A 13,615-nucleotide genomic window follows, 5' to 3' on the forward strand; every position below is an offset into this window, starting at 1 on the left:
TTTTTTGAAGAATTGGACAATACTCAATCGTTGTTTTTGCAGTTCTCCAACGTCAGACAACACAGGGAATTTTTACCAGTTGAATTCAGAGGCATGATAAGGCAACTGAGCCCTGGTCAGACTTACATCTTCAAAATTAAGGCGGAAACCAAGGTTGGCTATGGACCTGAGACTGGCTGGAAGCAGAAAATGCCAATTCTGGCCCCACCAAAGCCTGAGATGCAAGTGGTGCCAACTGAAGTTTGCAAAGGCACAACAACTATTCAAATAAGGTTCAGAAAGAACTACTTCAGTGAAGAAAATGGACCTGTAAGTTTACAATTACAATTCATTCGTTCAAAATTGAAATAAAAACGGAAGATAATAAAATACACTTCTCCAAAATAACTGCGGAATGAGAAGATTCTCGAAATTATATAAATTCAAAGGTATGATTAGTTTTTTCAGCAAGCGCCAAGCCTTACCAATAAAAACGCATTGTTCCTAAAAAAAATTCGACAATATTTGTCAACATAGTCATCTCCAACTTTTCATTACCCTTTCTATAAAAAAGTTCGTACTTGTTTTCGAAATGGGTTTCAACCTCGGCAATCAGTTCTTCATTAGAGCAAAATTTATTTCTCTGGAGCATTCTTTTGAGGTCCACAAAAAGCCAGTGATCGATGGAGATCAGATCTGGAGAATAAGATGGGTGAACAAGCAGTCGGAAGCACAATTCGTTCAATTTGACCATGGTTTTCATCGATTTGTGTCAAAAAGCGTTGTTTTGGTGAAGGATAATTTTCTTCTTTTGGATTTGAGGGAGTTTTTCTTCATTTCTGCACTCAACCGATCCAATAATGTTATGTAATATTCACTGTTAAGCTTTGTTTGTACTTTGTTGAGATAGTCAATGAACAATATACCATGCACGTCTGAAAATAAGGATTCCATAACCTCGTCAGCTGATGTTTGAGCTTTTGGTTGTTTTGGAGGCTGATTTTCACTTAGCTGAAGCTTTCTTTGATCAATGCGGCATCCATTTCGAGCAAAGCTTTCTCATGGACAAATATTCACGCAAAATAGTATCTATTCTCGGCTATCTCACCCAACTTCAATTTACCATCGTTTAAAATCATTTCATGTACTTTTTGAAGAGATCTCCACGTTTAAAGTCAGCATACCACTGTTTTGGAGCAAAGCCTGAATAACACTTATCAAAAGCAGAGTTTTATCAATACACCAGACTCGTTTTCATCCATTCTTCAAACAACGATCAATGTAGCTTCACTTAACCTTCAATATCTCGATCCAGACACACATCTTTTGAACCTTAGTGCTAAGAAGAAAAAGTTGTATGGCACCAAGCTGAATATTTTGATTGAGTGACATGATAAATGAATATTCCAGGTGACATCATATGCTATCGTCGTTGCGGAAGATGACAGCAAGAACGCATCTGGTCTCGAGATGCCCAGTTGGAGAGATGTTCAGGCTTATTCTGTATGGCCGCCATATCAAGTGATGGAGCCATATTACCCCTTCACCAATAGCTCTGTGGAGGATTTCACCATTGGAAGAGAAACTTGCGATATCAGACAGAGTGGTTACTGCAATGGCCCTTTGAAATCTGGCACAACATACAGGGTCAAGATAAGGGCGTTTACAGCACCTGATAAATTTACAGACACTAGTTATAGCTTCCCCATATCCACAGGTAAGTGAAAGCAAAGAAACTGGAAAAAGCTGAGCAAATGTGTGTGGCACTGTAATACTTTCTCGTCCTACGCTCTTAAAACGTCAGTAACATATAATATACAGGGTGTCCCAAACTCGATGGCCTATTAGAAGTTTCTGGAAAACTAATCATAATTTTGAGCTGAAAATTTTGCATATTGGGGTTTAAGACAATGATCTTTCTCCCTAAAATATTTTCAGATCTCTACAACTTCCGGTTATACCGGAAACAGACTACTACTTCCTTATTTCAAATGGCACACCCAGTATATTATTGCATCATTAGATAGCTTTTTTGATGACAATTTCGGCAATATGCCATACCTTGGGTAAAAAATCAACGGTTCATGAGTTATTGGGATTCTTATGAAAAAAAAGGTGGCGATGAGGACTCACATTTTTTTGAATATTTCAGCAGAAAAAGCAAATACGTAGTATTATAAGACTGTTTTCGGCTTGGACCAAAAATGTACAGGGTGTTTATAAGAGGATCATGAACTTGGACAACTCAAATTCGTCAAAACTCAAGATTTTCAAATTAGAACCTATATTTTTTATTATTTCAATCGATTCTACGTACAAAAATAGTGGGGGTTACTCAAGCAAACCCTATACCTAAAATGAATACTTCAAGAGTTATCGGGGAAGAACTTCAAATGAGGAAAAACCGCTATTTATAACTGTGTTAATAACTGTCTGTTACTTCCGGAAAACACAGAAAGAAACTAAAATTCGATGTTTGGATAACTAAATTTTACATATCATGAATTTTAATTAATTTTTCGTTGGGGTTGTTGAGAAATCCATAAAACCAATACAATTTTCAATTACGAATAATTCATTACAATTCTTGATATGTCAAATTTAGTTAAGAAAACATTGGATTTTGTTTCTTTCTGTGTTTTTCGGAAATCGCAGACTACTCCACACAGTTATAAATAGCGGTCTTTCCTCATTTAAAGTTCTTCCTTGATAACTCATAAAGTATTCATTTTAGGTATAGGGTTTGCTTCAGTAACCCCCACTATTTTTGTACGTAGAATCGACTGAAATAATAAAAAATATAGGTTCTAATTTGAAAATCTTGAGTTTTGATGAATTTGAGTTGTCCAAGTTCATGATCCTATTATAAACACCCTGTACATTTTTGGCCCAAACCGCAAACAGTCTTATAATACTACGTATTTGCGGAATCGAAAAAGAAAAAAAAATTTTTGGAAAGAGCTCTTTCTGCTGTAATATTAAAGAAAAATGTGAGTCCTCATCGGCACCATTTTTTTCATAAGAATCCCAATAACTCATGAACCGTTTGAGTTTTTCTCAAGGTATGGCATATTGCCGCAATTGCCATCAAAAAAGCAATCTAATGATGCAATAATATACTGGGTGTGTCATTGTCTTAAACCCCAATATGCAAAATTTTCAGCTCAAAATTATGATTAGTTTTCCAGAAACTTCTAATAGGCCATCGAGTTTGGGACACCCTGTATAATAATTCTCCATTTCAATCATATTTTTTTTTTCAGATCAAAATAATTCTTCGATAATATTAGGCACGACAATTCCTATTGTAATAATAGCTCTGTTGTTTGTTGGGGTATTCGTTTATAAGAAGAGGAGAGGAAAAAGAGCTGCAGAAACAGGAGCGCATGACAATATGTCGTTGCCTGATTCAGTAATAGAAACTTCGAGACCAGTCAGGATTGAGAATTTTTCCAATCATTATCGAATGATGTCGGCAGATTCAGATTTCAGGTACATACAACAACAATAGTGTCGTCTTTATTAGTATGGCATAATTGGAGCTGATAACTTATGTTAAATGCTTTTTTTTTAGGTTTAGCGAAGAATTTGAAGAACTGAAGCACGTTGGAAGAGACCAGCCATGTACCTTTGCCGATCTTCCTTGCAACAGGCCTAAGAACAGGTTCACAAACATTCTACCATACGATCATTCCAGATTCAAACTCCAGCCAGTCGATGACGAAGAAGGTTCTGATTACGTTAATGCAAATTACGTACCAGTAAGTAAATCACTTCTTTGAACTCAAGTGCGCATTTAGAAAATAGCAGTTTTAACAAATAAAAATTTCTAAGGTTTCCATTAGGAATGACACAACTTGGAATGGTAATATTGGCAGCACTGTGTTTGACATTTCTTATGTCATTTGTGTTCAGTAGGTTATGTTATTCGATCATGCAAAATTACACTCTGTAACAGGGTTTGACATTGTTTTTCTCTAGTTCTGTGGAAAAAGGGTTCATTCTGCCCTCAGAGTAATAAATATAAATAGAGAGAGCATATGTATTTCGATGAACACTATTTAATACACTCCGCAAAAAAATTAACGCACATTCTGAAAATCTCAATTTTAATGAAAGTTAACTGTACATTGACTTTATAACTTATTTTTTATGTTCTCTCGGGAAGGTTTTGAACGAAACAAGACACATTAAATGGAAGAAAAATTCAGGATTTCGCCGAATCCTGAAGAGAAATAAACAATTTTCAAAATACTGGAATGCTGATAAGTGATTTAATACTTGGTATTTCCACACCTTGCGTTAATTACAGCTCGGCAACGACGGTTCATACTCAAAATGAGTGATCTTAAAATGTTCTGATCTAATCCTTCCCAGATTTCTCTGACTCTGACTCCTAAGTCATTAAGAGTAGCTGGATGATTTTCTGAACTTCTCAGCCTTATATTGAGGTTGTCCCAAACCTGCTCAATCGGATTGAGATCTGGACTTCTTGCTGGCCATTCCATTCGAGAGACTTCAACCTCTTCAAGGTACTCCTGAAAGATGCGCGCACGATGGGGTCTGGCATTATCGTCCATAAAAATGAAATTTTTACCAATGTATGGGGCAAATGGCACTACATGCTCTTCAAGAATGTTCCTTATATACCTATCAGCATTCATAGCTCCATTATCAATTACCACTAGGTCTGTGCGAGCAGTCAAAGATATTCCACCCCATACCATAATCGATCCTTCCCCGAAACCAGTAGTATTCAGGAAATTGCACTGAGCATATCTTTCATGTGGACGTCTGTATACAAGGGAACGTCGATCACAATGGTAAAGGCAGAATATAGACTCATCTGTGAAGAGAACTCTTTCCCAATCAGCCTTTTCCCAATGGATATGCTCTCTTGCAAAATCCAAAAGCGCCCTTCGATGGGCTGGGGTAAGAGCTGGGCCTCTTGCCGCGATACGAGGCCTTAAATCATATTCTCTGAGGCGATTTCTTATTGTCTGAGTGCTAATTTGCAGCATGAGTTTGCTCGAGCTGACTTTGAAGGAGGCGAGCGGTTGCAAACTGTTGTCTCAACGAAGAAACTCTCAAGTAAGGTTCTTGAATGGCAGTTGTTACCCGTGGTCTACCCTGTCCTGGTCTTCGGACATTCATACCTGTCTCCCTGAATCGCTGCAACATTCTGGACACACTTGTATGGGAAAGTCCAAACCTTTCTGCAATTCTTTTGTATCTTCTTCTCGCAAAACTACCGCTTGGGCACATTCCTCTTAGGTCAAATTGCGTGTTTCGCGTTGCATAGCGATCGAGTGTAGAAAATCAAACGAAAGAAAAACTATTGATCACTAGAATTGATCGAGAACAACTGATTTCAGAATGGAGCCAATACATTCAAAATCTGATAATCTCATCTTTTTTCATTCCTGCTGGAAAAAACATCTGTATTGAAGAAAAACGTTGAAAGTGGATAACATATGCATGCATAATTCTGATAAAAATAATTATCATTGAGAACACCTTCAGTTGTAGAATAAATTTGAGATTTCCATAATGTGCGTTAAATTTTTCGCGCAGTGTAGTTATATCGTGTATTTTTTAAGGGTCACAATTCACCGAGAGAGTTCATAGTAACGCAGGGTCCACTGCACTCAACAAGAGACGATTTCTGGAGGATGGTCTGGGAATCGAACTCCAGGGCCATCATCATGCTAACCAGATGTGTTGAGAAGGGACGAGAGAAATGCGATCATTACTGGCCTTACGACACTCTACCAGTCTACTACGGTGACATATCTGTGCAGATCTTGAACGAAACCAGGTATCAAGACTGGAACGTATCAGAATTCATGGTGTGCAGGGTAAGTAAGTCCCATTTTGGGAACGTTTTTACTCATGTCCGACCCCTACATGTTGTCCTAAATTCAATGCCCACTGAGAGTATCTCGAGTACTATAAGACACAGACAAAAAAATCTTCAATGATCCTCGATCTCTTTGAAGATTTTTTCTCTAAGTTTTATAGTTCTCGAGATGCTCTTAGTGAGCATCGGATTTGGGACGTCCTCTACTGAAAGGTGGAAGAATTCATTCTGATTCTTTGATAGGGCGACCAGCAAAGGGTTGTTCGACATTTCCACTTCTCCACCTGGCCAGATTTTGGTGTGCCTAACCCACCGCACACCTTGGTGAGGTTCGTTAGGGCTTTCAGAGAGAGAGTTGGTTCGGACCAAAGACCCATCGTTGTCCATTGCAGGTATATATATATTCTTTTGAGAAAGAGCAATACAAAATATTAATTTCAAACAATCAAGCATATGTGTCGATGAATCTCAGTATTAGCAGAGAAAATGTAACGGGGCATCATACATTTCAACGTATGATACAAGAGAACAGATAAAAACCTCAGCAAAAACTCCGTCTCCCCGTATCGGTGTAGTGACTGGTTTGTTTAAACGTTTACAGAATAAGCTGACGTAATTTATATTGAAGGACTTCCTCTTCAACCAAAACAAAATTTTCTTCATCCTCTCTTTTCGGTTGACGACTCTATAATTTCCAATTGGATCATAAAACAACAAAAAAAAAAAGAAGCAGAAAGGAGTACTAAATATTAGTTTCTCTAATTCTGTGGTTATTCCGTTCATTCTTCCACATCTTGTAGAACAAAATCGTGCGAGAATATATCAGAAACGCACAGTTTCCATGGTTATATTTCATTATTCTATGTTGGTACTCCGAACTTTCCGCCACGGCTTTATCTGTCAATTCATCAATTTGCCTTAAAGAAATCAGTTCTGCCAATCAACATTTTTCAATGCAAAAATCACTAAATGATATTTATGGAAATAATTCATTAATTTCAATAAAAATGCAATGAATTAGAGAAAATAATGTATAATACTTGTACAGAAGGCTCATTCTACCACTCGTTCTTTCTAAAACTCGCCACTTCGTGGCTCGTTTTTGAATTTTGAACTCGTGGAAGAATATCATCAATGCCTTCTGCACTTGTATTATAAATAACTATTATAAAGTGCAGAAGGCATTGATATTCTTCCACGAGTTCAAAATTCAAAAACGAGCCACGAAGTGGCGAGTTTTGGAATGAACGAGTGGTAAAATGAGCCTTCTGTACGAGTATTATACATTATTTTCTCTAATTCATTGCATTTTCATTGAAATTAATGAAATATTTCCATAAATATAATTTAGTGATTTTTGCATTGAAAAATGTTGGTTGGCAGAACTGATTTCTTTAGGGCAATTTGATGAATTGACAGATAAAGCCGTAGCGGAAAGTTCGGAGTACCAACATAGAATAATAAAATATAACCATGAAAACTGTGCGTTTCTGATATATTCTCGCACGATTTTGTTCTACAAGATGTGGAAGAATGAACGGAATAACCACAGAATTAGAGAAATAACTATTTCATTATATCGATTTGAAGTTAACTTCCCATTCTAAAAAAGAATCTGAAACTGAATGGATAGCTTGGAAACCATCATGAAATTTATAAATCGGACAATCATTCACCAAGTGGTCAATGGTCTCTTCTACACCGCACTCACATAGTGGGCTATCAATAGAATGCCATTTGAAGAGGGTGCTATTACAACGACCATAACCACTTCTAAGTCGATTTGAAATACACCAAATTTTCCTAGGAAGATTGAAACCTAGAACTTTTTCTGAAGGATCAACGATAAGACTTTTGTTGAAGACGTTAGAAGAAGTCCATCCCGAACCCCAAATTTCCTTGTCGCTTTCATTGGATTCAAGGAAGTTATTAGTCCATTGAAGGTAAACAGATATATTGATTGGGGAAGTTTGAGAAAGCCTTGTGAACACTAAATGCGTTTCAAAGTTGAAATCACAAAATCTCGATGGCCAATTTCTTCTAGAAATAACACAACCAGGAACTTTTCTTGAAGAATTGCGATTGTTTCGTTGGTTGTGTGCCATCGTCATAGCCAAATAGTCATTCAATCTCATATTAGAAAATTCAAAAAATGTTTTGAATGAAGATTCGGTTGGCTTAGTTACATTATTTTTTCCCTTTTAGTGCTGGTGTTGGTAGATCCGGTACGTTCATATGTTTGGACAGAATTCTTCAGCAAGCCTTAGTTGCCGATTATGTGGACATATTCGGCATAGTTTATGCCATGAGGAAAGAAAGAGTATGGATGGTACAAACCGAACAACAATACATCTGCATCCATCAGTGCTTCTTGGCAGTGTTGGAAGGAAAAGAAATGACTGGTTCTCCAAGGGAGATCCATGAAAATCAGGGATTTGAAGGTAATTTTCCACATTTCCACTTTCGTGTAAAACTGAATTTAAGTAATATCAACATTCTTTGATTAATGGCTTCATCATTCATAATTTCATCAGAATTGGTCCATCGAAAGATATAACAATTCAAAACTACATTTTCGGACTAATCACTATTTGAAATAGAACATAGGAATTCTCCTCATTAAGGATAGGTATATTGGAATCAACTTTTCTCTAATTATGTGGCAAATCTTTTTGATAAGCCATACCATAGTATAAGGAAAGGATAGTAAGCCAGTGTAGTGCTTTTTTCGATTTTGTTGATGTTGAGCGCCATCTAGTTGTACTCACTTTTTACTCGAATTTACTGTCAAATATTGGTCCGTAAAGTGGAGCCCTCTGAAAAAATCGCTGTTATTTTGAAGAACTAAAATATTTGAAATAGAGTGGTCAGAAGATTTCTATATTTTCATATTTTTTCTGCTCTGTAATAAGCATTTACGTCAGTGGCGTGTATTTGTGATAACTTAATAATAACATAAAAATTGTTGGCAATGTCATGCGACCCCTTTTCAACCACGCCACTGAATGAATTATCGTATTATTTCTGCGCCATCTATAGCTCATGATTCAGTGCCATCTATTATCGAGTTACTTCTCCAAATCCAAATCGAACTACAGTAGCGACCCCTGGTGACTATTTCCTTACCGTCAAACGGTGGTTGGCTTACTATCCTTTCCTTATATGATACTATGGCTATACCTATACTCTTGCAGAACAAAATCGTAAGGGAATATTTCTGTTTCACATTCATTTCATGGTTATATTTCACTTTTATATGTTGGTACTCTGAACTCTCCTGTCACGGATTCATTTATTATCTGTCACATTTGTCATACAGAAGCAGTTCTGGCAACCAACATTGTTCAGTGCAAAAGTCACTAATAGTATATTGTGCAACAAGTGGGGAAAGTCCAACTTTTCTCGCGAGTGTGGAAGTTTGTGGCACGAGCCTGAAAGGTGAGTGCCGCAAACACACGAGCGAGAAAAGGACTTTCTCCACATATTGCACACTATACTTTTCCTACAACTGCACAAATTTCAATAATTCAAGTAATGGACTTGATTCAAATCAAAATGGCCTTCGTTGACAGTATGTGCTAATTTATTGCGTTTCCATAGAAACGACTCAAAAACCCAATTTCATTGGTCTACCAAGGAAGGTGTGGGCAAAGTGCCGTGGGGAATAATATTTCCCACAGTATGCGCAATACATAGTTTGGCAATTGAGTAAACTATGCAGAATACGCTACTTTTCATAGCAGTTGTAGGAAAACGATATTTACGGAAATATTCCATTAATTTCAGAACAATTCAATTTGTTCCTTTTTTTTTTTCAAATCTGAACCTAAAAATCAAAACTATTTAAGCATTCTTCTCTTAATTCTGATGTTGACAGGAAAATTGTTCTTTGAAAATTATTATTGAATCAAAAAATGTTTCAAACCCAAGGTTTATCCTCTCAACATCAGAATTCTTGATCATTAATTAATACTATTCTTCATTGACTAACTTGGGCTTATTTCACTTTATTCAGTGCTGGTTATGAACATGTATACTCACTGTAAAAAGCTGCTATTTTGCGGTTCTCCTAAAGGTGCTGGGCTCTATCCTGTTGAGGCTTCCTTTCAACCAGAAGAAAAGAAAAGGTAGTTAGAGCTGCCTCGTATTATTCCTTTCATTTCTATACAGCATGCGAGAATGGTAGAGTAAACTATTTCAGGTATCGATTTAGATTTGTGCAAAAGTCTTGATTGATCTCTTATAAGAGTAGATCGCGATTTTAATAGCTTAAATATACAGGGTTAGAACTATTTAGAGGGGCACTACAGGGATATCGAAAACCGTTAGAGATACAGGGTAGCTTAAAATACAAAAAAGTTGTGTTATTTAGGGATTAGTGTGTTGGTGTTAACAGATCTAAAATATCTCCAATAGTTCCAGAGATATTTCGAAAAATCTAAAAATCGAGATTTTCTCTTTTTCTGTATAACTCATTTGTTTTTGGAAATAACTTCACGAAATTTGGTTTATAGCCATTATCCAATATAGAGATACTAATGGTGTCTTCAGATTTCTTCTGTTTTCCATTGTTTCACAGACGCGATAGTCAATTTTTTTTCTTATGGATGCCATATTGATTCTCCTTATGGGGTTATGAAGAAAAAATTTACGAATTCAATAATGTATCATACTCAATGGAAATATCGAGTCTAGGTACGCAAATTTGAAGCGTTGTTATGTGAAATCATTACTTGGCTATCACGTCTCTGAATCAATGGAAAACAGAAGAAATCTGAAGACACCATTAGCATCTCCATATTAGATAATGGTTATAAACCAAAATTTCGTGAAGTTATCTCCAGAAACAAATGAGTTATACTGAAAAAATGAAAAACTCGATTTTTAGTTTCTTCGAGATATCTCGGGAACCAATGGAGGTATTTCGGATCTGTTCACATCAACACACTCATCCCTAAATAACGCAACTGTTTCGTAATTTAAGCCACCCTGTATTTCCAACGGTTTTCGATATCCCTGTAGTGGTCCTCTAAATAGTTCTAATAATTTAAAATACAGCCTGAAAGTCTGTTCACATTGGCATTAATCTTTTATCAATTCAAAAATGAATTAAATTATATATTCCACAGTAGAATTGTGTTGTGGCATGCATGTGAAATAATGATACACATTAATTTCAAACATTTTCTCTAATTCTGTGAAAAATTCAGGAATATATCAGTTCCACACAGATTTTATGGTTATATTTCATTATTATATGTTGGTATTGGGAACTCTTCTGTCGCAGAATTATCTGTCATGGTGGATTTATGCACCAGTCCTAAGAACTAAGACTAAACCTAAGAACTAAGGACTAAGAATTGAACACTAACAAATCAATGAGGGCGTTTATGCACGTTTCCTAAGAACTAAGAACTAACACTAGCAGGCCAACTGTTGACTAAGAACTAAGGGCTTAGGTAAAATATAGAAGTGCACGTGCGTTGCATAGAATTTCACTATTAACGAATACCAGTTTCTACCATTTTATGTTCTTTATTCGTGTTTATCGATGATAAGAATTAGGAGTATTTGAAAGGATTAAATTGAATTTTTTCACAATAAATATCAATGTCAAACATCAAAGTATAGAACAAATAGAAAGTAGTTCGAGCACGTGCGCATGCCTTAACTAAGAACTAACTAAACGCCACTGAATTCTTAGGTTTAGTTCTTAGTTCATAGTTCTTAGTCCTTAGTTCTTAGGTACGGTGCATAAATCCACCATTAGTCAACAGTTGGCCTGCTAGTGTTAGTTCTTAGTTCCTAGGAAACGTGCATAAACGCCCTCATTGATTTGTTAACGTTCAATTCTTAGTTCTAAGTTCTTAGGTTTAATCTTAGTTCTTAGGACTGATGCATAAATCCACCATATGTTGGTACTGGGAACTCTTCTGTCGCAGAATTATCTGTCAGATTTGTGATAGAGAAAACAGTTCTGCCAATCAACATTTTTCAATGCAAACATCACCAAATGATATTTAATGAAATATTCCATTAATTTCAATAAAAATTCAATGAATTAGGGAGAATAATGTATAATACTCGTACAGAAGGCTCATTCTACCACTCGTTCATTCAAAGACTCGCCACTTCGTGGCTAGTTTTTAGATTTTGAATACGTGGAAGAATATTGATTCTTTCTTCACTTGTATTATAAATAACTATTACGCAACTTTCTTTCTAACAACATTCTCTTTCTTGTACTGACATTTCGTTGAATTTATGAATTAGTTGTTTCAGATGACGAAGGCATTGCAGAATCTGGGATGTGAACGAAGACAAACTAGAACAAATCAGCCTGTACGTTTCCAGCAAAAGAGAATATCAGTTCTAAACTTTCAGAAGGAGTGATGGATTGAAGAATCCGTATTTTGAAAATACTGGAAGACACTTATGGAGTAATCCGAAAAGTTGATCAATCAATGAAGTGACCATATCTTTCTATTTATGACCTACCAAATGTTAACAATGTAAGGTGTTGGCGTCTTAGATAGTTGAAATGAAGAAATTTAAAGGATTTTGCGTAGATATGAGAATCGTTTGCTAAATGTTTCCCTGGCATCTGCAAAAATTTTCAAGTACTAATTATATTATATGAAATTTCTGTGATAAATTTTTTGGTAGATACATATTATATATAAGGAGAGGCTCAAGTTTGACACTTATTTTAAAAGCCTGAAATTGTACTTAATTTTAATAAACTGGATGTTTTATACTTGATTTTTTTTTTAATGTCTCAAAAATGATTGCAACTCAATAATTTAATTTTCTCAGAGCTCTTGTATGATGAAGTTTATCTATCTGGTTGTTTTGTATGAATCTTTCTTGAACGAAAGAAAATGCTTTATCCAAAATTGTAGAATGAAAACAAATTCAAATTTTTGGTTTGCATAAATTCGTCACATGGTTTATATTCGCACTGCCGAACAAAAGATATAGCAGCAACAACTTCTTTCAGTAAACATCTTATGGCAGTCACAAACTCTTTTCGTTAAGTATCAAATATACCATACACTTTTTTGGTGGATGCTCTCAACTAAAACGCATCCACCATATAGTTTTCTTAGGATTCGACATATGGTGACATCTAGAAAAAGTAGCTCAAACTAAGGATTAGTAGGGACATATACGTTACAGGATTCTACTATGGTTGGCTGCGAAAAATTTAAGTTCAGTTAGTTGTGCATAGATGACTTTCAAGAAAATTCTCTAGCGAATTGGAATTTTAAAGGAAAACTGACAAATTTAATGTGCCATAGCTATATTATGTATAAATCGGTATATATCGATTCAAACAGATAATTTACTTTCTCTAGGGCGAAACGATTGAAGTTCATATGTAATATTCTCAAATCAACCTCCCTTTGAAATTTTCCCACAGAAATCGAAATATCTCGAAATTGAGACCTTTTAGAAGCAAACTAATTGTAAATTCGTATTCGGTGTGATCGAATACACCTTGTATCGAATTTTCAGGCAATAAAATTTTTTCTCGAAATTTATCTTGGGTTTTCCGAAAAAAATCAACCAATCGAATTTTCAGAGAGTTCCAAAGTCGCAGAACCGAATTAGGCATCGATTCTCACCAGAAATAATTCTCTACACCTCAAAATCACAGCTTTTTTTCCACAAAAATGTCTCAGTTGTGGGGCATGTATGCTCATTTTGCAAGCTTCAGATTTGAGCCACCAGAGGGCAGACCAAACCCCATTACGAATTTTTCCACAAAATTCG

General features: G+C 35.8%; 1 protein-coding gene across 3 annotated transcripts in view; it reads left to right on the forward strand.

The window, feature by feature from the left end:
• The window catches only part of LOC123683966 (tyrosine-protein phosphatase 10D), a 51,409-nt gene extending 38,813 nt beyond the window's left edge, over positions 1 to 12,596 (forward strand). Inside the window, exons 11-19 of one of the 3 annotated variants that reach the window (XM_045622998.1) lie at positions 43 to 309; positions 1,390 to 1,696; positions 3,243 to 3,471; positions 3,554 to 3,740; positions 5,580 to 5,837; positions 6,083 to 6,231; positions 8,045 to 8,280; positions 9,855 to 9,966; positions 12,113 to 12,596. In XM_045622998.1, the coding sequence (XP_045478954.1) occupies positions 43 to 309; positions 1,390 to 1,696; positions 3,243 to 3,471; positions 3,554 to 3,740; positions 5,580 to 5,837; positions 6,083 to 6,231; positions 8,045 to 8,280; positions 9,855 to 9,966; positions 12,113 to 12,125 (1,758 nt within the window). In that variant the 3' untranslated portion in view covers positions 12,126 to 12,596. The remainder of the gene's footprint in view (positions 1 to 42; positions 310 to 1,389; positions 1,697 to 3,242; positions 3,472 to 3,553; positions 3,741 to 5,579; positions 5,838 to 6,082; positions 6,232 to 8,044; positions 8,281 to 9,854; positions 9,967 to 12,112) is intronic. The other 2 variants (XM_045622999.1, XM_045623000.1) reach the window with 2 other exon arrangements.
• The last annotated feature ends 1,019 nt before the right edge of the window (positions 12,597 to 13,615 follow it).

The sequence above is a fragment of the Harmonia axyridis genome, chromosome 7, assembly GCF_914767665.1.
Source record: "Harmonia axyridis chromosome 7, icHarAxyr1.1, whole genome shotgun sequence".
NCBI lineage: Eukaryota > Metazoa > Arthropoda > Insecta > Coleoptera > Coccinellidae > Harmonia > Harmonia axyridis.